The sequence below is a fragment of the Nannobrachium achirus genome, assembly GCF_963921795.1.
Source record: "Nannobrachium achirus genome assembly, chromosome: 17".
Lineage (NCBI taxonomy): Eukaryota > Metazoa > Chordata > Actinopteri > Myctophiformes > Myctophidae > Nannobrachium > Nannobrachium achirus.
This window is the reverse complement of record NC_137824.1, coordinates 33,308,088-33,335,950: the sequence shown is the minus strand read 5'-3', so window position 1 is coordinate 33,335,950 and position 27,863 is coordinate 33,308,088. Positions and strand designations below refer to the sequence as shown.

General features: G+C 43.8%; 2 protein-coding genes across 2 annotated transcripts in view; both read left to right on the top strand.

Annotated features, from left to right (window-relative positions):
- The window catches only part of LOC308301455 (moesin-like), a gene marked incomplete at its 3' end in the record, with an annotated part of 28,388 nt that extends 22,274 nt beyond the window's left edge, over positions 1–6,114 (top strand). Inside the window, exons 13-14 of the mRNA XM_080745452.1 lie at positions 2,373–2,606; positions 5,950–6,114. Of these exons, the coding sequence (XP_080601578.1) occupies positions 2,373–2,606; positions 5,950–6,114 (399 nt within the window). The remainder of the gene's footprint in view (positions 1–2,372; positions 2,607–5,949) is intronic.
- Positions 6,115–9,396: 3,282 nt separating this feature from the next.
- Positions 9,397–27,863, top strand: part of LOC308301437 (progesterone receptor-like) — a 58,428-nt gene continuing 39,961 nt past the window's right edge. Inside the window, exons 1-4 of the mRNA XM_080745427.1 lie at positions 9,397–10,356; positions 16,150–16,292; positions 23,326–23,442; positions 26,456–26,590. Coding sequence (XP_080601553.1) covers positions 9,434–10,356; positions 16,150–16,292; positions 23,326–23,442; positions 26,456–26,590 — 1,318 coding nt within the window. The 5' untranslated portion in view covers positions 9,397–9,433. The remainder of the gene's footprint in view (positions 10,357–16,149; positions 16,293–23,325; positions 23,443–26,455; positions 26,591–27,863) is intronic.

Sequence of the window (27,863 nt, the reverse complement as noted above, 5' to 3'; positions counted from 1 at the left end):
GTGAACGGATGATGACGGAACCATGAGCAATGGCATAGTTTGTTTTGTTCTCTACCGCGAGAGCCTCATCTTTAATTAATCTGGAACGTCTGCTCTCTGGAACCGTTCATTTACATGCGTACGCATGCATACAAGAAATGTTCCATGTTATGAATGTATTTCATTCATTAAACCTTTATTTATCCAGGGAGGATGATTGAGAGCAAGCTCTCTTTTTCAATGCAACCCGGATGACAGCATACCGGTACAACAATATAAATGCAATACATATAATGAAAACAATTTAAAAAAAGAAACCATTAAAAAAATATATGAAAACAAATCATAGATGCTGATAATGTGCAGTCACTATGTACAGTAATGCATCCTAAAGAAGCACCCTAAATATCTCTATGGATGTCCAGTTTACCTTTTAAACTAATCATTTACAGTGTATGCGTAATCATTTTAGCATATAACTTTGAGCAATATTTAGTTTTATGCTACTATTTGTTACTTGGCTGAAATACATCATATACAATATTTTCACCCCAGTTCAGTCAGAAAACTCTTGGATTGAAATACAAATATACAGTATATCTATGAGCATAATAATAAGTGACATATGTTGGACTCAAGGTGCTGTCTCAATGTATTAATTCCCTTGTGTTTTAATATTTTCTAACGTGGCCTCCTTTGAAAAATGTTTGGACACCACTGGTCTAATAGATATTACAGGGAGGGAAATAGTTAGACTCCCAAAGGGGATCATAGAGACAGAGCCGTGGGCAGCAGAAGAACACAGCAAGCAGCAGTACAGCACAGCAGCAAGATACTGTAGCGCAGCAAGGAAGGAATGAGCAGGTAAACCAAGGATATGTAAATAAGTCGAGGACAAATGTGTCACTTTCTTGGTCATGCAATTCCAGCTGGCAGATTTGGAATTTGCGGATTGAAGACAATGAGAGCTTATGAATAAATACCATCTTTTAATGGTGGAGACCTTTGTTAAATATTCGATTCGGGAAAATAAAAGAAGACAAATCACACTGGTCTCGTTTTGCACATCATGTCATTTTATTACACGGTATCTAACGGGCAATAGAGTACATTTCTGACTGGGCTGTCTTGCCTGAAATACTGACGCAGAAATGTACTTTGTGCTCTTTTAAACCTAACCTAAAATGTCAGAAAACATAGTATGATGAGTCCTGATGAGATTATTTGACAAAACAAGGGTCACAATAACTCAAATATTCAATGCATTCCATCGATGCATTCCATCGAACGTCCGGCCCCGGTTTGCCGCCCCCTGTGTCTATGGCGCATGTCATGACGTAGAACGTCTCTCCTCCTCTTACTTCCATACCCTTGGGGTAAACAGGGAGGTTTACATAGAGCGTTCCAGTCAGGTGAAGCATGAGTGTGACTTATCACCTGAGTTGGCACAACTTTGAGTCGTCTGCCTGAACTAGCTCTGCAGGTTTTCACAACATTAATATCAGTGCTGGAAGAAGTACTCACATTTTGTACTCAAGTAAAGGTATCAATACGGCAATCTAGAAATACTCTGTTACATGTGAAAGTCCAGAATTGGCATCAAAATGTACTTAAAGTACCAAAAGTAAAAGTACGCATTATGAAGAATGTCCCATTTTAAATGTTCAAACATCTTTTGAAAATAGCAGATCTACAAGCTCACAGTGTGTCGCATTGTGAGCTTTGTAATTATAATCAAAATGTAAAAAAGTAACTAGTAACTAAAGTGTTCAAATAAATGTATTTGGATCCGAGATGTAGTGGAGTAGAAGTAAACAGGCAGTCCTTTTGCCCAGACAGTGCAGTGGCGTGGTTTCAGTTCCAGTGCATTAGTGTGCAAGACGCTGAGAATCATGGGAGAAAGCAATGTGCATGTGACGGGATTATGCATTGTACGCGTTGATGTGAGAATTCACTGAGCATTAGATGTGAGAATGTTATGTGCATGCAGAAATTCTACTGCATTCATATTAAATGGGATGCTGGCAGATTATCTGTAAATGTGATATAGGATATTGAATGCAGAGTGCATGAAATGGGGAGATTTTAATCTAAACTTGCCACAAGACCCACCATTGCCTTGCGTGTAAAAGAAAAGAATAAGAAAATACTTTTCCAAATATTATAAAGAATGTTTTTCTCTTGAAACTGGGCCACGTTTCCATAATCTCCAGAAAGTTTCTGACCCATCCAATATTCTAAATTAAGGTTTTTCTATTGAAACTGGGCCAGAATGTCCATAATTTCTGGAAGGTTTTTGATCCTTTGCATTCCTGCTCATATATAACCATAGAGCTTCACTGCAAGTGGTGTGTGCGTGTGTGCGTGTGTGTGTGCGTGCGTGTGTTTAACAGGCCGTGATGGTGGAGGCTGATTTGGAGCGAACCAAAGACGAGCTTAAGGCTAAACTCATGGGCGTCCACATCCAGGACACAGTGAACTGTCACATGCAAGATCACGACGAGACAGACGAGAGCAATGCTGAGGCCAGCGCTGAGCTGACGTTACCCGGCATGGTCCGAGACCGCAGTGAGGAGGAACGGACGACAGAGGCGCAGAAGAACCAGAGGCTGAGGAGAAGCCTTAAGGTCAGGACCCCCAGAATTATATGTATTTGCCCGCCGATACCCCAGAAGCAAATATTTGAGTTACAAATGTTCACTTTAAAAAATATATATTCAAAGATTTGCAAAAAGAATTAAAGATTTTTCAAAAATAGCAGATATACAAGCCCGCTGTGAGCTTGTATATCTGCTATGTTTTAATAGTTAAAGCATAAAATAGTGGTTTAAGTGGTTCCAGGTCTTAATGGCTTAAGTTAACCACTTCCAATCTGCAATCCATATTTTGGGGCGCGTCATTGCAGGCAAAGATTTTCCAAAATCTAAAACATTTAAAATAAATTAAGAATGTATAGGCCACATATTTTCAAAAAAAGAAAAAACACTTAAGCCTTACAGTATATACTTAATCATTATGGAAATCTACTGTGGCAAGCTCCTGCCAAGATGACACAATAAAGGCTGACAGGTCTTCGCAAGTTAGCGATTTATTAAAGGACAACTCCGCACTAAATAACATCTAGGCTTATATTGATCCCAAATGACTGTCCATGGTGTCTATGAGGCAGAAATGCCCCTGTCGTCCAGTTTCCCCAGCAGAATCCAGCAGCCCTAGCATAGCGTGGAGACCATAAGCCTATTGCAATATTTGTTGAGGTCAAAAGTGATTTTTGTCTTTCATGAATGTGTTACTAGTTGTCATTAAAAGCACATCCATGCCTTGAAAAAAAATAAGCAATAGGCTTATGGGCTCCACTCTATGCTAAGAAGGCTGCTGGGTTATGCTGGGGAAACCGAACAACAGGGGCATTTCTGCATAATAGACCCCAAGGACAGTCATTTGGTATCAATATTCGTAAGTAGGAAAAAGGACTTGGACAAAAAGCTTGAGCTAAACTAAGTTATTCTAAGCTATCCAATGTACTGTATCTGAATACAGGTGTTTTATTGTCTCAGAGTCATCTCCTTTGCCTAACAGGATGTGGCTATTCTCAACGTGCCTATCACAAGCTTGTATGTGTCTACAGGACGGCATGAGGCAGATCGCCCCCCGCTACCCCCACCTCCCCGTTTTTCGCTCCCAGACCATGCCCCCGACCGTCGCGATTGGCCGGCTGTACTCGGCTGTACTTCCTGGCCGTGTCCGGTGTGTTCTGTTGCTGTCACGTCGCTCTAGTGGGTAGAAGGCTACGCATGCCGTAATACTTGCTGGCGACAATGCTATAGTACTAAAAAGGATGTATGAATACGCAGAGACTTGTCAAAATGAAAATGCGCGTGATTTACAACACGGCCGACCGACCGATGAAAATGTTGTTGTTGGACCGTCGCTAAATACCATCTATGTATAATTCGATTACTGTACCACATGAATAGCGTGGCATTACTGCCCACAGAAAAGCGTGATATCGATGTTGCAGTATGCAGTTTATAGCTTCATGTTTGGAGTTTATTTTCAGACAACACAGTGTGACTGCAGGGCCAATTTTGGGAAGAGAGAGAGAGGGGGAAGTAAAGTAAAACTAGTCTAGTTGTACTAGTCCAACATTGATCGGCTGGTCCAAATAGATCCAGGCTATTTCGAGTTTATTTTATTATTGTTTTCATTCAAAGGACCAACTGTGGGAACCGCTGTCTTTTTTGAGCGACGGTCGGGGGCGTGGTCTGGGAGCGAGAAACGGGGAGGCGGGGGTAGTGGGGGGGCGATCTGCCTCATGCCGTCCTGTAGACACATAGAAGCCTATCACAAGGTGTTTCAATCATATGGGCTTCCAGCATCAGCATCTATGATGTTGTTGTTCCAGTATATCTCATGTATCCTTCCCATCTTATTTTATTCAGGGACCTTTCGTGTTCAGTACACACAAGTGTCCAGTAACAGGTCAGCTTGTTCCCTCTAGATATCAACACCTTGCAAGGTCAACCTGGCTTATGGATATTTTTAATATACTGTAGCCTCTCGTGACAGTCTAAACGAGAGCTTGTCTGCTAGTCAGTAGTATGCCTGATCAATATAATATATGAGAACATTCTTATGAATGAAATGAAATGAAAATAATGGAAACTACATGAGTAAGCAAGCAGATGACTGACAGCACCCAAGGGTAATTGAGAAATAATCTATTTTGAGACAAAAACTACTTTGAGGGGGCAAAACCGCCATATCAGCATATCGGCATACTGTTTTTAACCAATATATTATCAATAGATCACTAGAGTAAACATAATATTTAAGAGCTCCCGAACATTAAGGATTAAGGAGAGATGAGAATATCAAAATATAAAACGTATCCCCGAGGGGGATTTTGCGTAGTTTCATTTTGAAAAGTCTCCTGAACCGTCTTGTGTATTAATATTTCTCAGTGCAATATTCTATTGAGATGCAGACCAGGTGCACTTCCTCTGATTGCCTGCTCCCATGCGAGTGCTTCAAATACAGTCAATACTCCGCTGAAAACCCCACTAGATGAGTGGAAATAGTGGTACTGCAAAAGAAAAATGAAAGGCTTTTTAGTTCAGGTTCCCTTTTTCATTGTGCTACTTCTGCAATATTCTATATTCTATAAATACTATTCTAATCTTATAGACCAATGCAATGAGGCGAGGCCCTACAGGTGCCCTTTTGAATCGGTGCCTATAAACCTGGCTAGTGTATTTGTGTGCCCACCTGACTGCCCATTGTAGGTAGTGTGTGTATGTGTGTGTGTGTGTGTGTGTGTGTGTGTGGGGGGGGGGGCTGAAAGATAATTGGGCCCAGGGGCCCCCATAAGTGTTAATGCTTCCCTTTTTTAAAGACCTTGTGAACATAGAGGGCAATCGATCATTTGAAATTCCACACAATTCCTTAGGCGTGCAAAGTTACAGACTGCTAAGTGAAATCTTGTTCTGAATCTGTGTGTGTGTGTGTGTGTGTGTGTGTGTGTGTGTGTGTGTGTGTGTGTGTGTGTGTGTGTGTGTGTGTGTGTGTGTGTGTGTGTGTGTGCGCGCGCGCGCGCGCATGTGTGTGTGTGTGTGTGTGTGTGTGTCCTAGATCAGTGTTTCTCAAACTTTTACTTTTCAAGGTCTCCTCTTAACTCTGACAGTAATCAAATGGAACCAAGGAACCATGGAACCAAATGAACCCTAACGGGTCCATTTGGTTCCATTTGTTTATTGTCAGAGTTACAGACTTGTATGGGTCAATTTGAACCCCCATAAAGGAACCCACAGTCTCTGGAATCCACTTTGAGAACGACTGTCCTAGATTATTATTTCTTTGCAATTTCATGTATTACCTTGTGTTGTCCTTGCTCACTTTAAGTTGCTCTGAGCGTCTGCTAAATGCCTAAAATTGTCAATTGTAAATTGTGTGTGTGTGTTCCTCTCAAAGGTCCTGAGCACAGAGCTGGCTGCGGCCATGGACGAGAGCAAGATGACGCCCAATGACCTGATCCACGCCGAGAACGTCAAACACGGCCGTGACAAATACAAGACGCTCCGCCAGATTCGCCAGGGCAACACCAAGCAGCGCATCGATGAGTTTGAGTCCATGTGAGAGAGTTTACTGTAGCGAGTCCCTGAAGGAGCAGATACTTTAACCCTGGGGTCGCAATTTTGGACGTGTAATGTAATAAAAACTAAAGAAACAAACAAAAAAGTTAAACAATCAAATATTTGAAGAAGCATTTCTACACGTTCAGTGCGGCTTGTAGATCGGCTGTTTTTTTAAATAATTTAGAAAATGTCTGTGGGTAAATTAAGGCAAAGACAGAATGAGGTTAGAAATGTAGGCTATCGCTGCTGATTGCGTTTGTACAAATGTTTTAATAATTCCCGGCTGTGCAGCCGCCTTAAAACTGCAGGTATCGTTGCAAATAATGTAATACTGTTTTTATAACGTGATTTTTTGTGCCATTTGATTTGAAAACTGTGTCAATGAAAAAGTTACATTGACGTCTTTGGAGAACCATCCCTAATACTAATATAGGCTCTGCTAAATACACCTTCACTTTACAGTAGCTTAAGTTACAAACCTGTGTGATCTTGCAGGTGTATACTCTCCTGTTATCTCATATCCCTTCATTTATAACTATCATTTTCAGTGTTGCTTGGCAGCACTTTGAAACAGAAAACGTGTTAAAGTGTCAATATTATGTGGTCACATATCAAGTTGATTAGCCTACATGATTTTGTTGGATACAGTCATATAAATCAGTTGATGACAGAAATATCACCCAACTTATTTTGGCGGATGGGGGGTAAGTGGTAAGTGTCAAATTGTGGATCTGGTCTCTTGAAAATAAATCATGAATAAATAACCCGTTTCAGATATCTTGTACAGTGCAATCCTCTGTTCGTCACAATTAAGACATAAAACTTGTAACTGTTTTTTTTATTGACTACACACAATCTCACACTTGTCCAACGGGTGATAGTTACTTGACCATGAGGCACCATTTGATGTTTTGGATGTAGGCCTACCCGCAATGTCACTCCTTCCTAGTGTTTTTGCAACCATATGCCAAACCCTAACCTTAATTCTAACCTTGATAGTAAAACTATGCCTAACCAGGCTATCAGACACAGGTTGGGCGGGTCAATGGATGGATGGGTCTTCCTATAACCTTGGTGGTGCTGCCTGTATAATACATTTTCAGTCGCTGACTGGGTACATGATGATTTACGATTCTGTTAATGGAACTCGAATGGTGTTGGCTGAAGTCGGCTGAAGCAGACTTTCACAACATTTGGCATGGCGACGAGCTCGCCTCCGTCATTTTTTCCGGGTTTTTTGCAGTCATCATCACCCTCTCTACTTGGATTTGAGAACGGCACTTCCGCATTCCAACGTCTTATTGGGACTTTGTAAAATGACGTGACATTTTGGTCAGATGTTGTTCCATGACGTCACACAAGAAAAAGTGACCTCACTCACAACATGCCCCCCCCCCCCCTCCCCGTCCATTGAGTTCAATGGTGCCATCTTGTGAGGTTTGCAGATTACTTTCAAAGGTGTGATGATGTCACATTCTCTTTCTGTATCGTGCGGCTTGAGAGCGAGTCTATGTTGTGACTGTGTCTCTTCGCTCTATTCCCACTTTACTTCCTACCTCATTGATTTCAAGCCTTATTCCTCTGGGGAGTGAACGAAGGCGTTGCTTGGTAGGTAATGAGTCATGAGACATGGAGCGCGCACGGCGCACGCTGTGATCTCGTGAGATTGCCTCTGTCCCAAAACAGAGAGGGATACAATAGGCAGTCTCTCTCCGAGGTTGCAGATGGACCCTTCTCATTGAATATTGTGAGGGAACCCAGTTGAAAGGACATCTCATCTCAACATCTAATCTCATCTGGAGTGCATGCCAAAATTGCACTCTAAAAGCCATAAATCGATAAACCACAGATTTTCTCTTTTTTGAGACTTATGCAGAGCAGTGGTACATCTCAATGTGGAGTCCTGGGACCCCCAGGGCTAATTAAGGGGTTTCCAAGGGGCCCACAGCAATGACTTAATACAGCGGTTTTACCACTGCACGCATTGTGAGCTTGAAGATTTTCTATTTTCAAAACATCTTGAACAAATTTGGAGAAAAAGAAATGTAATATTTTAAACATTTTAACGGCCCAAATCTTCCCTGGTGCACAATATTTTCAGATAGGGTTCCGCAGCCAAATACATATTAATTTGGGGGTCCTTGACTTTAAAAAGTTTGACAACCACTCAGGTATAGAGAACATTCACATAGTGCAGCAGTTCTCAAAGTGGATTCCAGGGACTTTGTGGGTTCCTTTAGGGGGGTCTAAATTGACCCATAGCCTACAAGTCTGTAACTCTGACAGTGTACAAATGGAACGGGTTCATTTGGTTCCATTTGTACTCTGTCAGAGTTAAGGGGAGACCTTGAAATGAGAACCACTGGCCTAGTGTAACTGTAATGCACCCACTAGTGATGACATTGAATTACTGCAGCACTTCATTGGTCCAGTACTTCCCTCCTCGCCTCTATGATTGGTTTGGAGCATGTTTGGCAGTGCAGTGGTGGAAAGATAACTCACATTTATTACTTGAGTAAAAGTATCAGTACTGCAATGTAGAAATACCCTGTTACAAGTAGAAGTCCGAAATTCAAAATGTAGGCTAGGCTACTTGAGTAAAATTGCAAATGTATTGGTAATAAAGTAGGCTACAGTAAAAGTAAAAAATGATAGATAAATAGGCCTATAGCAGATACTACAAGCTCACAACTCGCACGATGGATGTGACGTGTTGTGAGCTTGTAGATCGGCTATTTTCAAATAGCCTAGGTATAAAATAAAGTGCTTAATGAGTGTTTTGTAATATTATAATATTATCTAGTAACTAGTATAGGCCTAAAGTTTTTTTTTTAAATGTAGTGGAGTAAAAGTACACTATTTGGATCTGATATGTAGTGGAGTAGAAGTAGAAGTATTTGAAATTGGAAATCCACCAGTAAAAGTACAGTAAGTACAGTACTTGAGTAAATGTACTTCGTTACTTTACACCACTGTATATCTGGATCTGGTTTGATGCTACAGAGCAGCCAGACAAACACATGACCGAACTCTCATTGGGCAAAAGCAAGCTCACACCCCGGGAAACGTTTTATTGCTCCCTCCTCTCTCTCTCTCTCTCTCTCTCTCTCTCTCTCTCTGTCTCTCCCCTCTCTCTCTCTCTCTCTCTCTCTCTCTCTCTCTCTCTCTCTCTCTCTCTCTCTCTCTCTCACACACTCTGACACTCACTCTCCCTCTATCTCTCTCTCTCTCTCTCTCTCTCTCTCTCTCTCTCTTTTTTTTTCTTGTGCATGCCACCCCTAAATAAAAATTACTGAAATTCTAACCGACGGGGGAAGAAGATGTCTTTTCTTCTGTCGAGGGCGGCCGTCGAGTTGGATAAACTTCCCAGCACTTTATTAACAATAAAGGAACGCGGTCCCAACAACAACAACACAGATATCGTCTCAGGATCGGACACTTGTGAGAGTCTCAGCACCGCCGTGTCCGTGTCCTTGGCTCTGGGCGCTGCGCAGAGCGACATCAATATTTGCTCTAGTTATAACGGTGCGTTTGAGGACACCGCCGTCCCGATCGAGACAAGTTCCCCCGGCGACGCGGCGGCGGGCACCATGGCCTCGGAAGAAGCGCCACGGGCCGGACGGGGGGCCCCCGGGACCGGACCGCGGCCAGAGGGGTTCGCGCTGGGGGTGAGTCCGGGTGACATGTACCGGCTGACCTCCTGCATGGATCTCCTGAGGTCCAGCGAAGTGGACGGCGGAGGAGGAGGAGCGCCTCCCAGGTGCATAGGGCTGAGCGGCAGCGCGCGTCCGATCCCGATCGCAGCCCGGTACACCTGGAGGGAGTCCAACTTCTTCGTGGATGCGGGCGACGACGATCCCTGTCACCTGGGCGGCGTGTGGCGCACCTGTGACGGCGCACAGCAGCGGCCGATCGGCGGCGGCGACCGATTCGAGCCGGAGCGAGGCAGCAGCAGACCGCCGCCGGACCAGGCTTGCCATTCGCTGTGTAAACACTGTAACTATGGACAGTCCTCCTCCGGATCGCACGGATCCGGGCAACGCTGCCGCTGCATCGTCCCGTTCGCAGACGGACAGGAGCACGAGCACGAGGCGACAGGCGGCGGTGGGCATGCGGGGGTGATGATGATGGTACCAGGACGCGGGCATGAAGTGGAAAGTTACCCGAGCGAGATCCCCCCTCCAAGTCATGGCAGTTATGCCACTGTCAAGAGAGAAGCCATTGGCTGGGTCGATATGACCAGGTAAAAATGATGATGATAGCAATAATGCCATTTTAAAGGGGTAGTTCACCCCCAAAATGTTTTTTTCCCCCTCATTACTAACACTATGGAGACTGGAGTTCAATTAAAAATATATATTTGTGGTATTCTTAACAATAATTGTATCATGATAAATGTACTCAATGCATTTGTGTCTCCATCCGGAATCAATGGGTGTACATTTATTATAATCAAAATATTGTATTGTTGTAAATATTATTGCAATAGTATTGTCTCCATAGGGTGAGTAATCGGCAGATAAAAAGTCATGTTGGACTAGGCTACTAATTTAAAGTCATATTGATCAGGCTATAGTAGGCTATAGTTGTTTTCAGTCAAACCTAGTTCACACTTTCATACATTGTTTGCTGATGCTGGTAATTAGTGTGACAAATAATCCTATTTGTTACCACAGTAAGCCCAAAACATGATAGCCAAAACAATGTTTCTGGGGTTTGAAGGTAGACCTTTATGTAGTTTTATGCTTGTAGTTTTCCAGTAGAAATGTGATCTCATAGCCTATTAGATTTGTTCCATGTCTTTATATTCTAATACAATTGTAACCTGTGGTCCACTCCAGTTAATTTAATGTAGACTAGCCTACAGTAAATGGTAATTGCAAATCCACTCCTTTGCATTGATGCACTGACAGTATAGCCTAGGTTTCTTCTAGCCCTGCTGGCCACAACATAAAAGGTGCTTTGTGTTAATTGGTTACACCAATTTCATCCAATCAAGAGAACCCATTTATAAGCATTAAGGCCCATTCCCACTGGGCCAGATAACAGATTAAAAAAATCTCTTTCTCCAGATATTTTTCCATTCAAAGTGGATGGTAGATACAGATAAAAAAAATATTTTCCACAGATAAAAGTATCTGTGGCAAATATCTGTGGTAGATATTCTTTTTATCTGTATCTACCATCCACTTTGAATGGAAAAATATCTGGAGAAAGAGATTTTTTTTATCTGTTATCTGGCCCAGTGGGAATGGGCCTTAACATTTTTATAGTGTCCCAGTTCCATTCAGTCTGATCATTTTTGTGTTTTGTCGCTTCCGATTTCAGTTGTTTATCCTGTACCCCAGTGTTTCTCAAACTTTCACACTTCAAGGTCTCCCCTTAACTCTGGCAGTGTACACAATGAAACCAAATTGGTTCCATTTGTACACTGTCAGAGTTACAGACTTGTATGGGTCAATTTAGACCCCCATAAAGGAACCCACAGAGTCTCTGGACTCAACTTTGAGACCCACTGCTGTACCCTATACACTATGAATTCTCTCTCTTATAGATTGTTTTCCTGACCTGAAATTTTGACCTGAAGAGTGTCTGGAGAGACAGACCGCTTTTACTGAACAAACACTATAGGCCTATAGCAATTATTATAATTATAGTAATATGAACTATTTGACACATATTTGAACAAAAAAACATCACTATTCACCAGGGGTTTTCCTATAATGGTAACCCGAAGACACCTCAGAAGTTTTGGGCACCTTAAAATTGGTTATTCTTTCCAAAGATTTAACAAAACAAAGAATATTCTACATGTATGTTTTTGAAAATGATCTGAAATAAGGTAAAGTATACATGATTTGATCATGCTTGAATGGCCTAATATTTCAACAATTGCTACAAATTGCATTTGTAGAGCTATAGTCAACTTTTTCTTGAAAAACGGATGCTAAAATAAAAATAATAAAATGGTTTATAAAAAAATAAGCTTCACACATGTGTTTCTATTCAAAAATGACCACAAAAAGCGTAACATAATGATAAAATAATCATTTTGGCCATGTCAGACTGACTTTGTTTACATTCCTCTTCTGTTGATTGATAAGGGATCTAAACAAAGTCGGCCCTACAATGAAAAAGTTGACTCTAGCTCCTTTAAATTAACATTGATTTTACAATATAAATTGGGGTCTCAGAGATAGAAATGCCAGCTCCTTTAAATTAACATTGATTTTACAATATAAATTGGCGTCTCAGAGATAGAAATGCCATTACATGGGGGTCCGTAGCCTAAAATTGTTGAGAATCATTGCTAGAGCTGTACAAATCTTCTCTCATGGGGGGTCCCTGGCATATCTTTTCAAATGGGGGTCTTCGGGCTAATAAGTGTCAATTTGGGGGTATTTGACATGAAAAAGTTTGTCATTATTTCAGAGCATTTTCCAAAGCATACTTTCATCCTTTACTTCTTTCACTTTTAGGAAGAAATAGCCAATTTCACATTAGGGCGCCCGCTGCCCAGACTTCTCAGGTGCCCACTGTTCCTGATTTCATTTCATTTTGGTAAAAGAAATTCAAGCTATTGCAATACAACACAAACCCAGGATATATACATAAAAGCATAATGAAACACAGTACTTATTTACAATGTGGTCCTGTATGCTTCTAACACATACTGTAATACAGTCATTACATTCTGCTAATTGAAAGTTGTTGACGATGACTATGATGGTGACATCACTGACATGGCAGCAATATATTGCTTTTCGTTACTGTCGGGCAGAAACCTTATATCTCCAAGTTTCACATTTGTTAGTTTTTTCGTAAAACAAAGCCCTGCTTCACCATACAAGACAGTCGCACAAAACTAGTGAAAATAGCAGATCTACAAGCACACAACGCCTCGCGAGGCGTTGTGTGCTTGTAGATCAGCCATTTTCACAATTTTAAATGTTTTTTAAAATGATAAATACAAAACAAACAGTTTTGGACACCCGACGACAACGTTTTATTTTGTCAGGTGATCAGACACAAGCACAGACTAACAAAGTTGCATTTGGAGGGGGCTTTAAGACAGTAGTTCTCAAACCTTTTTAATTTCCGGGAAATAACTCCATAACTCTGAGAGTGTACAGTACACTGTAGTACTGTACACAGCACATGTACACTCTCAAAGTACAGAGACCCTGAGTGTCCCTGACCCCACTCTGAGAAGCTCTGCTTTGAGGGATTAATGTGTCTATCCTAAGGGAAGCCTTGTCTGTCATGTTCAGACTTACTGTCAATGGAAGGGTTCCGGAAACCCTTAGTTATGGTGATATGAAGACATCAGTAAAGCCTGTCTGAGTACTTGCTCTGCTATTTTCCTTTGCTTTTGCGGTGCCTAGTCAGATCCATAGGCTAAATTTGAGTTTGAGTTTGAGAGAAACGTTATTGGCAAAGAGAGACATGGTAGGCTACCCAGGTCGACATTACTGTAAATCAATTGCACTCCCATAACTGTCTTGTCTTATGGCCTTGGGCAAGTAGTGTTTCACACATAACTAGACGGAACCAAAGTCTGTTTCTCCTCCAGCTAACATTTATGGGTTTAGTTTATTTCTGCTATGGCTGTAACCTTGCACACGTTCAGACTTCTTCTATAAGTGTCACTGTAAACAAGAGATAAAGCACCTGCTGTAGTAGATTTCCTGCCAAGAATGTGAGAAAATGAGCTGGATTTTGTTTGATTGATGCCCAGTTAACCAGAGTCACAGCCACTCCAAAGACCATCTTGTTCATGGGCTGAATCCATGGTCAACATAAGCTGACTAAATATTGTACAAAACAATATGCTTGCCAATCACATGGATATATTTAATCACATTAACCCTGGTGTTTCTAATCATTTGTTCTTGTTTTCTTTTTTTAAGAGAAAACATAGCAGATCTACAAGCTCACAATAAGCTTGTACTTTAGACTGGATATTGTCATTATTTGTCGTATTATGTAATCCTAGGCTGATATTTTTTGATATGTTATGCACCTGGGGCTTAGTTAGTGCACTGTATTTCTGTAACGGTAATGCACCGTTTGCACAGCATTTACCCATGACCAGAGAGAGAGAGCACACAGTGCTCTCAGTGCATATTTTCCGAATGCACCCATAAGGTCATGTCAGAGACTGCCATGCTTTTACCCTGCAGTAGTTGTTAAGCTGACCTGGAAAGCAAACAACAAAACCATCCGAGGGCTTCATCTCCCACCCTTTCAAACGGTTAGCATAATCCATTGCGTTTACAAAGTTACATTAGGTAGATTGCCAATTTGAAGAGCATAGCGGATAATATTAGCATCGTAAATCCTTATTATAATCCCAATGCTGTGTCATGACCACGTGCATGGTCTGACCCTGTGTATCTGTCTGTCTGTTCTATATTCACCACACCGGATCAGTTATCAGTAGCACATACACAGTAAAATCCTGGGTGCTAATTTAACAAGTGTGTATCCATAGTGGTGCTGGTGGTATATTTCATGGGGTTCGTATCCCCCACGGAGCCTTAGTGGCACGCTGCCCCGCCAGTCCAACTGCCTATTCTTCTGAATTGGTCCAATGGTGCGCATTATAACTAAGCCTGACCCCGGCTAACATTAGCCTAACAACTCTTTGGGACGCCTGAATAATGGGGCTGTCGGACTAATGGGCAGCCGGCCACCCCCTCCGGCTAGGCCAGGCACTCCAAAGAAGAGTGTAGCCGGTAGGGGAGAGCGATCGGGGTCGCCGTGTCCTCCCGGTGAAAGTCCTCACTCACAGGTGACAAGAAGCTACTGGAGACTGCATAGTGTCTGAGGAGACACATGGGTGTCTACTGTCTACACCCCCCGCTCCCCCTCAGACCCACAAGTAGGAGTTGGCAGTGACAGCTAGACACTATACTGTACACATGGGGGGAATTGGCGATAACTAAATTGGGGGCAAATAAAAAGTGCCCCTAAGCATCCCATGATGGATTTTACCGTGTACCATCTGTGCATCTTTCTTTGTTAGCAGAGGAGTGTTACCGTAATTGTGTACAAAGATGTACTTCCGCAGTTTATGGAGTGTACAGTACAATGCAATGATATTCTTCTTGCATCTTAAAGGACAACTTTGTTTTTTTTACAACATGGTTAATATTTCAGATTGTAATTAGAGAAAATAAAAGAGTGTTTTCGGATTTGATTTCAGTGGGTGGGGGCATGCGTACAAGTGGCAAAATATGTATTTTTGGACACAATAAGACGCAATGTCTTTATTTCTATTTACAGTAGCACTACTAGCCCCCATAAGTCACATCTGCGCACGAGGGATTGCGGTGCATCTTGGGAATGAGCTTATTGTGTGTAAAAATACATATTTTGCCACTTGTACGCATGGCCCCAACCACTGAAATCAAAATAATTAAAATCGCTAAAACGATAGAAAGCAGTAAATTATAACATCGTCTTTTCTTTTCTCTAATTACAATCTAAAATATGAACCCTTTTTGTAAAAAAAAACTGAGTCGTCCTTTAAATGTCTATATCAGGTACATACTATTCACTATATACTGTACCTTCTGCTATGCTCATGCATCTTGTCTAACCTCATGTACATCACCGGATGGATATTTTTACCTTTTTTTCTCTCTCTCTTTCTGGAAACAACTAAAACTACGGCGCTTGCACAAAAAAATGAATTTCACCAACCTGTGATGTGATTCTGAAATGGGGACTGTGTGCGATCTGAATGCATAAATTGTCGCGGAGCGCACGGTCAATTTGGCGATTTCTAATGGTGCAAAACACTAGACAAAGAAACTCAGAGCTCCCTTTGTTGAACTTTGCTCGGAGTATTAATAGATTCTAAAAAAACTATTTTGTCCACCACAAAAAATCAGTGACCCTGTTTATCCTGTTACCCTGCATACCAGGGATAGCACTTCAATTATAAGCGTATTTGTGTGTGTGCGCGTGTGCGCGCGTGTGTGTGTGTGTGTGTGTGTGTGTGTGTGTGTGTGCGCATGTGTGTGTCCAGGTACGACGCCCTGTATCCAGGTGTGAGCGTGTATCTGTCTGACAGGAGAGTGTGCCAGGTGTGCGGTGACGACGCATCAGGGTGCCATTACGGTGCGGTGACCTGTGGCAGCTGCAAGGTGTTCTTCAAGAGGGCTGCGGCAGGTGTGTGATTATTTGATTATATATATATTTTTACACACCATAATGATGTTCTTATTTTCATCATTAACTGAACACTGCTTTACTGCAACACTATGACACATTTAGGAGTCCCAGCTAGTACTAGTGGTGCTCAAACGCTTTGTTTGCGAGGACCCCCTTAACTCTGTGGGTGTACAAATGCAACCAAATGGACCTTTACGGGTCCATTTGGTTCCATTTGTACACTCTCAGAGTTGCCAGCACACAAGGATATCCTTTTCACATGGTTTAAACCACGTGAAAAGGATTTCCTTGTGTGCTGGCGACTCCTTCTTTGCCTCATGTTACTATTGAGCCGTGCACCTAAAAGTCTTTATTTAACTTGGAGTGTTGCAGGCTTTCTGCTTTTGTGCAGTGTCACTCTCAGAGTTACAGACCTGTAATGGTCATTCAGGGCTATCTCTTTATGTGTTTCTGGTAATATTATTGTCTATTCATTTGTGTATGTCCGTGGCAAAGATTTTTTAACAAATATGTCCACCACAAGCCAGCAAGGTGACGACCCCTGATGTACACACACACTAACTCCACTCCCGGTTATTTGCTGCATCTGTTTTTAAGGTTCTTGTCAATAAATCTCTCTGTGGCTTGGCACCTCAAAACTGCAAAGTCACCTGCCTTTCCTGGTGCTTCAAAAGCTGTTGTAAAATAGGCTACTCTATAAACACACACCTGGACCACATGTAGCGGTATTACTGCGCCAACAGCATGTTTATAATATTCACTATACTGTTCCGTCTACGTATCACCATTCGGCAATTTTATTTTTTTCCTAGGATGGCAATTTATTTTTACAACATGCTGCGCCTGTGAAGAGTTTTACAACAAATACATTACTCTTTAAATGACTTTAAAACAAGGAAGATATTGCGTAACATTCATCGCATAGCAACTTCTTAATGTTCAATTGGGGAAGGTAATAATCATGTTTATAGTACGTGTGATAAATTAACATTCGTTGGAATGAATTTCAAAGATCAAACGTCAGTTAATTAGTATATCTACTCTTACCATTCGCAAATTAACAGATTTACCACCAGAGCGCTATGATGTTGAAACAAGAGCTCTCAGAAATGCAAATGTGATTGTTGACAGATTGGATTTGCGAGCACACGGCCGCAAACAACACCACACAATCTCTGTGTTGTATTGTTAGAATAAAACTCAGGCTTCCCAACACTCTGCTGCTGTGTCTTATACAGTAGCCTATCCGACTGTAAGAGCCATTTGAGCCACATGCTTATTTAATTGATGATGTCACTAAAGGGCAGGGTCAAGGCCTGATTGCTTATCTATTTAACCCTGTCCCTGATCAGCCTCAGGTGGTGTTATGGCGAGGCAAACTGTTTACCAACTGTGTCTAAAGAGCTGTTCTCTGTATACTTGCCATGCTGTGTTAAGTTTGAATATTTCTTTAGTTGTTTTTTTTGCTGATGCTATACAAATCAGTTTTGGATCCTAATTAAGCTTTGAATATGTGCCTATAGATCACAGATGTGTCAGGTCTGGACCTTGCCCCACGTAATTAGTATTCAACAGAAACTGTATGTCCACCACTTTGACAAGAAACAACAAGCCACAAAACCGATTCTTGTTTACTGAAGTATAGGACCGAAGTTAGAGATAATATAATTTCTTTAACTCGATGATGAGCACCCAAGTGGACTTGGGCACTACACCCTCCCAGCAAGGGCGAGTTCTTTTCGCGGCCCCGGCTCGTCCTGCGGCACCGGGACCGGAGCATCGTCGAGGGTTAGATTTTAACCTACGGCGGGACCGGACCATCGCGGAGGCTCCCGGCGCTCCGTATCGTCGGCAGGTCAACGTTTTCACCTGCGTCACCTCCATGGTGCCGCGGCACGAGCCGGGGCCGTTTGAAGAAGCCGTTGTCCCTCGCACCGACTGTCAAAGTATTTTAACATTAGGCTCTGTTGCATTGTGGCTACAGTTCAGTTTGCTTGCTCCTGTCGATTTCACCCGCATGGAGGAAATCAAGTGTTTAAAACAATAAGGTTTCGTATGAAACCAGGGGCATAGTTCTGCCGATTTAAAATGACTCCAATACGGAACTAAAACTTCCTATGATTGGCCGCTAGTTGCGCTGTTTTCCCCCCCGGCCGATCGCAAAAAGAATTGCCCTCCATTGGATCCCATACATTTCCCCCTTTCGTTTTCTAACCTTAATTAACATTTTCATGAATAGTGTATGGTTCCTATCGCTAGTTAAAAATTGCCTTTCAATCACCATCATATTCGTTTTGTCGAAATGTGTGGGGGGGGCGTGGCCAACTAAACTGATACCAGCCGGCTGTGTTCTTCTTCGTGTGCTGTATTTCGGGAGGCTCCGACCACATTCTCCCATGTATCCCTGCGTTGCACGTGACCGTTGGCAGCCAATAGCATCTCTGATGCCTTTACAATTCTATGATGGCGACACTCATTCCAAGGGGTAGAAAGGGCCATTTGCGCTGCATAAATGCGCATTAATAAACTCTGCAAGGAAGTACTCCATTCCTTTGGGAGGCGCTTTTGCCCGACCAAATACAGAAAACGTTCACTCGTTTTACTCCCGGAGGACAATACCATTGGCCGCAGGGAATTTCAAACATGTTACAAGGCACGCCCAAAGCGGCGCCTTTAAAACAGCTGACTTCCCAAGTCACTTCCTCTAAAAAATGTCTTCTGCCCAAATACACGAACAAAGGGCAGAGAATCGGAATGGAGTACTTCCTTCCAGAGTTTATTAAACAGGGGTTTCATACAAAACCTTATTGTTTAATTACACTCTTCCAGTCATACTCCATTCCTTTTGATTCATAAACTCCCGGAAGCGACAACGGCCAACAACCAATCACCTACATACCTTCTCGACAGATGACACGTGCACATGCACGGCCCCTGACACACAGGACCCCGGGCCCACCGGACCCAGGGGTAGGGATTGGAATTGAATTAGAGACCCTGACAGGTGCAGGCCTGCCTTATGGTGCTAATGGCAGACCAGCCTGCCTTATAAGAATCAGTGATGTGTGTACTTATAAACGTCCCCCTTCACGAGACCAAACCCAATGGTCATGGAAGGAAAGTGAAAGGGCTGAACGCGTCAGACCCTGAGAAGCTTGAAAGGTGAACAACTGATAGCAACAGTTTAACACACCCTAAACAGAGGACACAGCCACCTGCAAGACCGAATGCGGCAACGACTGAGGTGCAACGTCCAGGTAATAATGAGCTGCAAAAGTGGATGGCGAAGACCAGTTAGCCGCCATACATACCTCTCGAATGGAGGCCCCCGAAAAAGACCCCCTGAGGACGACATCCCCCTAGTTTGATGTGCCTTAAGTCCCTCTGGTCGAGGGACCTCAACACAATCATAAGCCTCCTAAATGGCCTCAACAAGAGAGGCCTTGGAAATCTCCTTCCTCTTAGAAGATTTGCTTTGGAAGACTAAGAGACAAGACGACTGTCTCTCTCCAGTAGTCCTGAGAACATATGCCTTCAGTGCCCTGACTGGACAAAGGCAGGAGGGTGAAAGGCGAACAACTCGAGCACAATTACATTTTTAGGCACAAACTGGAGATTAGGCCCTAAGGTCATCACTGGCAAACCTCATGCAATCACTAGACACAGAGAGAGCATGGAGATCACTTACCCTCTTGGCTGTGGTCAAAGCCAAAAGGAGTGCGGTCTTAAGACTAAGAAGTCTCAGGGAGATACCCTCCAGAGGCTCAAAATGATCTTGGCTCAGACCTTTCAGAACCAGCTCCAAGTCCCATGCTGGGAAAAGAGATCTGGCGGCCTTGTTGTCACGTTCGACACCAGCCATGAACTCGACCACGAAAGAATCCTTTGAGGGGTCCTTACCATCTATGCCTTCATGGCACTAGGTAGCCCCTGAGTGTGGAAGGCTTGCGACCCTTAATTACACAGTCCTGTAGAAAGTCAAGGATAACTTGAAAAGGGGCCCGCACTGGTCCACCACGGGAGACTGAGTCTCACACCAGCTGGTCCAAGACTTTCGACTACAAGCCTCCCTGCTTGTTGATATAGCACATTGTGGTGGTATTGTCAGTCCTGATCAGGACGTGCCACCCCAGGATGAAGGACTCGAAGTGCTTGAGCGCTAGGAACGCCGCCATCAGCTCCAAGTAGTTGATGTGATGTCCCTGCATGTCTGGGCCCCAAAGGCCCCTCGCCGTGCGCCCCTCGAAGGTTGCTCCCCAACCTAAGAGGCTGGCATCCGTGGTGATCAATCATCGGTGAATCACCATGCACCTGACAGCAAGGCTGTGTTCCGCCAGGGGCTGAGGGTCTCCACGCACCACACTGGGACCCGGACCTTCCTGCGGCCCTGAGCTGAGGGATCTGAAGTGAGAGGTCCCATTGCTGGAAGGGTCTCTGCTGACTTGTCGGCCTGGTCGAAATGCGGTGACGCTTCTCTGGAGTGTCAAATGACGTTTCGGTGTCAAAACAAAAACAAAACAAATGTATCTGTCTGCCAAGAGGCCTTAGCTCCGCCTGAGCGGGACCTGTCGTGACATTCATTATTCGCTCAGGTAGTGCACGCCCCGCCCATCGGGGACTCACCGTGGTGCGAATCGCTCGCCTGGGGCTCGGTGTTACATCCGTAAACAAGCCCTGGCAAGATGGCTGCGGCCGTGACGTCAGTGTTTTGTTGGCACAAAATGGCGTCGGCTGCATTGGGTGGTGGGGCCCAGTCACTTGACCCGTCTGATGGCTCAGAGAGGGAGCGAGTTTTCGCTTCAGGTTGATAGGTTTCGCCCGTAGTGGGCGTAATAAAAACGTTTCCAATTTCGGGGAAACGTGATTTAACATTGGCCTGTTTGGAAAGACCTCCAAGGGGCTTATAGGCTTGGTTACCTTGTGAAATGAGCCGCTGTCCTGACCCTGACTGAGCTGAGAAGATATTCCTATGCTCTGAAAGCACAGAGGGGGAGCTAGGCAGCCATCTTGTGGCGACACTTGTGAACTGTGGGATATGTGTGTGTTCATTAGCTGAGGCCTGTGTAAACACTGCATTATTTGGGTACAAGGCTGAACCCTCAATATCCCTTCCGCACTCTTTACCTGATTCACACATTGGGTCATTGGTGCAATTTGTGTATTTCCACAAATACACAATTTACTGATTTGTCGGCAGGCGAAGCATTGACAAAATTTACAGCATTTGTGACAGACACTTGGGATGACCTCAAACGGACATTGGCAATATTCCCCAGCCTGGGGCGTTTGGGAGGACAATCCCTGAATGGCCCCGGCAAAGTGTCATTTATGCTGCCCCCTTCCACGCCCCTTCGTGGAGCGGTGATGGGGGGGCCCACCTGAGGTGGGGTGGTCCTCCTTGGTCCTGCGGGCAGGGGGTGCCTGGCTGTGGGTGTGGGAGTCTGCCCTGGAGGAGGACCTGGAGCTGGAGGGTCTGCTGGACCTGGAAGTGTGGTCCCTTGAGCTGGTGTGAGACGAGCGATGCTTGGGACCTGGCTTGGCGGAGGAGGAGAGCTTAGTGTGGGCATGACTGATTCCACAATCTCCTGCGTTTCTTTGCAGGAGACGACCCGCTTCTGGAAGATTTCTAGAGCCCCCGCCATGAGCCCAGACAGGGCACTGGGGAGTTTTCGTAGCTCCTCCTTGCCCTTTTTGCATGGGGCCCTGGCGTCTAGCGCAGCAGCTAGTCTCTCCTCCACAAGGGGACAGGTGGGGATGTTTCCCTGGATCAACGTGCTTGTTCCAGGTGACCCGCAGTGCGGTGTCAAAGCCTGTGATCATGGGAAGGCACTCCATGACAGGCGGGGGTGGTTCGGGCCGGTCTTCTTTACCCAGAAAGTAATTCTGGTCGGCCTCAGGGTGTTCCTGGAGATGCACCCTCAGGTTCCCTCGGCGTGTAGGCCTCTCCAGGGTGGTCCAGGGTTCTGCAGGTCTGCTGGGAAAGGCTAACACACTCAGGGCATTCAACGTGGGCACGGAGGGCCAGCAAGGCGTGGAGGAATCCCAAGCAGATGAGGCATGTAGGGTGAGGGTCGTCTGGAAGGAGAATGGCGTGGCATCCCTCCGTATCGCAGACCCTGAACAATTCCTCGGGAGGCAGCCCCTGGGAAGACATGCTAATGTTGTGGTAGCCTAGCTTAGCTTAGCCTAGTTAGCACAGTAGGCTAGTTAGCGATAGCTGCTACACAAGTTTGGCTAACGGTGGACAATTCCTACCGAGTGAGAACTGGAACGTAGAATCGTCCTCCGGAAGTAAAACGAGTGAACGTTTTCTGTATTTAGTCGGGCAAAAGCGCCTCCCAAAGGAATGGAGACTGGAAGATTGTAACTAAACAAGCACACACACACACACACACACACACACACACACACACACACACACATACACACACACACACACACACACACACACACACACACACACACACACACACACACACCGGGCCCCTCTGTGTAAAGTATGGCCTCTTTGTAATGTGGACCCATACTTAGAAATATCCTAGCTCTGCCCCTGGATATGTCTATGATTTTCATTCAGTTGCCATATTTGGTTACCGTTTTATAAAAGCAATAAGCAACGTGAGGCTGTGGTTTACAGTGATTTTAGAGCAGCTGGGACCCTTTAGCGGTTCTAAAATCACACTAAACCGTGGCCTCTTGGGGCTTATTGTTTTAATAAATGTTTCAGAGTGTGCAGGACCACATTCTCCCACTCGCTCGGTGACTGTCTGTCAGGGCACTGTGACCTCAAGAGCACTTATTTGTTATCAGTTGAGTTCACGCCCACATGTTGTTGCTTATGAGCATTAGCAGCTGGCATTGCTAATGCACTGCCCTCATCCACAGGGCTGTGTGTGTGTGTGTGTGTGTGTGTGTGTGTGTGTGTGTGTGTGTGTGTGTGTGTGTGTGTGTGTGTGTGTGTGTGCGTGCGTGCGTGCGTGCGTGCGTGTGTGTGTGTTTGTGTCTGTGCGTGTTGCATGTGTGTCCCCAGGTAAACAGAACCACCTGTGCGCCAGCCGGAATGACTGCACCATCGACAAGTTGCGACGGAAAAACTGTGCTTCCTGTCGCTTGCGGAGGTGCTTCCTGTCAGGGATGAGCCTCAAAGGTGTGTGTGTGTGTGTGTGTGTGTGTGCGTGCGTGCGTGCGTGTGTGCGTGCGTGCGTGCGTGTGTGTGCATGCCTTTGTTAGCTGCCCCCCCCCCCCAGGCACGCATCATAACCATCTGAGTGAACAGCCAGCAGCTGGGTGAAGCTGTAACTAGGGTTCACAGATATATTTTTCGTTGCAATGATTCCTAAGCCAATGATTTGAGGAGACTATTTGTGTCTCCATAGAGAACAAAGCAGGCTCTTTGTGTCTTCATAGACAGCGAACCACTGCTGGTCATTACATTATTGGCTGAGGAATGCGACAAAAAACGAAATAGATATCCATGAATTCAAGTCTCTATTGGGTGAGTAATCGATAGAAAAAAACGATCCCTTTATCCCTTTAAGCGGTTAAGTATCTTGCTCATGGCACACTGACACAGACCTGGTAGGCCGTCTGGTAATCCTTCTGCCCCTCTACCTACTAAGCCTCGGCCGCCCTGTGTGTGAGGCTGTGTGCGCTCACTGCTCATCCATTGCGTGTGTGTGTGTGTGTGTGTGTGTGTGTGTGTGTGTGTGTGCAGTGTGTACATAGTGTGTGCCTGGGGGTGTGCGTGTGTGTGTGTGGGCGAGAGATGATTGTGTTTTTTTGGTGTATGTTCAAAAAATGGTGCTGTACAGAGGAGGTCAGATGGGTCAAATACCTCAGATGCAGTGGACGTGAATTTAATTTTAATGAAATGTTCCAGCTCAGATAAAGTCATAAATGTGGCCAACCCCTCCTTCCCACTGATACTAGATACTCCCTGGTCCGATATGCCAAATGAAATTTGCTCGGTCAAAATTGTACCTAGAATTATTGAATGCTTTAACCAGTGAAAAATAGCAGATATACAAGCTCAGAGCGCGGCACCGAGTGCCGCGCTGCGAGCTTGTAGATCTGCTATTTTTGAAAAAAGTCGTGAAAATGTGTGCAAATCTTTGAATATATGTATTTTCAAAGCGAAAGTTTGTAACTCAAATTTTCCTTCTGGGGGGTCCCTGGCTAAATATTTTGAGATGGGGGTCCGTGGCCAAATACATATCATTTTGGGGGTCCTTCATATGGAAAAGTTTGAGAACCACTGACATAGTAGTCTTTCAAGAACAGACTAACTGAGCTCCATTTAAGTGAAAAGGACCTTTTCTTTGACGATGGCTGGCCAGATTGCTGACATAGAAACATTTCTTTTTTTTTTTTTTCAAAAAATCCTAGAAGGATTCAAAAGACACTTATAGAATCAGGTCAAAATTCTAATTTTCACGATTTTTCAAAAATAGCAGATCTACAAGCTCGCAGCGCGGCACTCGGTGCCGCGCTGTGAGCTTGTATATCTGCTATTTTTCAATAGTTAAAGCATAAAATAATGATACACAATAATGTGTACCCGTTCTGAATGGGTTAAAGTACTCAGTGCTGTGTTCTACCTGTAACGCACGTATATGGCGTCTGCAGTCGGAAATACAAACATGAATAGCGTCTTCCCTCGTGAACCTTTCAAAGTAGAGTATTTGATAGGCATTATGCACTGGCGTATGCCCTGGCCACACAAATAGCCGTGGAACATAGATTACAGTATGCCCTCAAAAAAAGTCTAGAACACACCACTGCAAGTACTTGCTTTTAAAAAGAATTAAGTGTTCAAAGGTACACACTCAATATTGAAAAGAGAATGCATTGGTGTATTCAAAATGTTTTGGTTGCTAAATATATGTGGGTGTTTTAATGTGATACGCTGTGTACGTAGTGTGAACTGCAGACAATGTTTGTAGCGAAGCGTATCCATAAACTAAAACATTTGGGAACCACTGGCCTAGACTGAGGTGAATGCTTGTGTGGCTATTGTCTTTCCTGAGGTGATAATGGCCGCTGGCAAAGAAATTCACACATTAAACAATAGACATGCCTGCCACAGTTTCATTAGTTGACCACATGTGTGGGCGTAAACAAGCGTGCACTTGCGGTACTGTGCGTGTGGGAGCCTGGGAGGGAATAATTATAAATGCAATCCAATAAAACCTAGAACAAACCACTAGGTGGGACAAGTCATCCAGGGTGCATGACTTGTCCCACCCACGTTCATTTTTGCAATGAGTGAATTTAAAGGTAGGGTAAGTGATTTCATTTAAGTTTCAGTTTCAGTTTTCATGTAGGTGACAGGCGGGGGCCTTCCTCCAATCATAATCAAGTGGTGCGCGTAAGGCACCTCCAACCACTCGACCATGATTTTTGGTCGAGTGGCCCCGCTCTATCCTGATTGGAGGAAAACCTGTCACCCAACAGTTTTGGTGCTTTTTTCTCCTCACAGGGGATAAGGTTGAAGTCCAAATATGGACCAAACACTCTATAGTACAGTAACTAGTACTATCAGAACATAGACCAATTTTATTATTATTTGAATTAAATGAAATCACTTACCCTACAAAAAAAACATAAACGTAAGTAAAGCATTATTCACCAATATAAATTGCCGCTCAGTTCTCTCAGTTGAGCTACTTGTTACCAGTGTTAATTTCGATTAAAACTATAACTAAAAATGTTCGTCGACCACCTTTTTTCCTGACGAAAACTTGAGGGAATGTTAGGGAGGGACTAGTGGAGAAGAGATCCAGTAGAACTATTAGACCAGTCATTTTATGTTTGGTTGCGCTCTGATCAGGCATCACCAACATCACAGCCCGCCAAAATACATTTCTGTTGACAAAATCAACTGTAGATTTAGTCGACCAAAACTAGACTAAAACTAAAATGATGAAAATGTGACCAAAAACGAAATGAAATTCTATTCAAAAGACCACGACTTTAAACTAAATCAAAATGTGCTGTCAAAATGAACTCAGCTCAGTTGAGCTCCCCGTCACTGATTGTCCGTTCATGCTGTTCCAAAACCCCTTGTTTACTTTGTTTTTTTCCACCTCCATCTGGTTTTCCTTGCATGTGCTGGGTGTTTTCTCCTGCACCCCATTTGTCTGCGGCGGGCTGCTACGCAGGCCGGCGACCGAAGGGAGTGGGGCAGACGACGAGAGTAGAAGAGGAGCAGAGCCAGACTGTGTGGGGACCGGAGGAGGCCGCCAGGAGGTCCGCCATGGAGGAACAGGGCGGCAGCAGCAGTACACATGCTCAAGGTCTGTTGGGTTACTTAACACTTAAAGGGGTATTTCACTTTAACCCAGTGTTTATCAAACTTTCAAATGTCAAGGTCTCCCCATAACTCTGACAGTGTACAAATTAGGGCATTAACGAAAAAGTCGACAAGTCGAATCAGTCGACTTCCTTACACAAGTCGACTCCAACCAGAGAAAGTCGAAAGTCGAAGTTGAAAAAAAAGTTATACTTTCTATTGTGAAAATAGCAGATCTACATGTCACAACGTAGATCGGCTATTTTCAACATTTCTGCCTATATATTTGACAATTTGGACAACGTTTAATTTGTCATTTTAGAGGTATTAAAAAGTCCTTAAATTGGCACTTAAGAAATGTGAAGATACCTTCTATATACTTAAACTTTATGTTGGTTTGTTTACAGTTGAATGAGAAAACAATGTTGCACATTAAGTTAATCGTCTGGGGACCCCCCAAAATAATTGGGGGGTTGTGTGTGATGTGATGACGTCATCAAACGATAAAGTCGACTTCAACTCAACTTTTTACTGAGTCGAGTCGACTTGCAAAAAAGTCGTTAATGCCATAGTACAAATGGAACCAAATGAACCTGTCAGGGTTCATTTGGTTCTATCTGTACACTGTCAGATTTACAGACTTGTATGGGTCAATTTAGACCCCACTTAAAGGAACCCACAGTTCCTGGAATCCACTTTGAGAACCACTGCTTTATCCCATTAACACTTAAAGGGGGGGTTCACTTTAACCAATTTAAAGCATCTTGTGTCATTTTAGAGTTTAGCCACATACTGTATAGCACCTTAACTCACTCTCTGCCCCCCAAAAAACAGCGCTTTTTGCATACCTTTGAAAAATCACGGAATATTCGGTGTCGCGCGGATCCGTGCACGGGAGCATTCAAAAGACTGCCAGAATTGGGAAAAAAACAAACACCATGTGGATTCGATATGTTCGAACCTTATCGAATTTCGACTGTACATTATTTTTAATATAAAATATGATATGCAGTAAAACTTATTCAAACACCGCAGAAGTCCAGTTCTTTCTCTATAGCCTATGGCCACGGGTTCTGAGAAATTCAATCTCTTGCAAGATCAAATTAATGATTCATACTTATTTTATTCCATAACCTAAATTTGATTAAGCTGTATGAAATGTTTTTGGTTGAAATCAAATTAAGGTAGGCTACAAGAGAAATGTGAAATGGATGGAGTTTTACCGTGAGGGACAAGAATCCATGCATAGTTTTTCAGTGGTTGAGTAAACTGTCTGC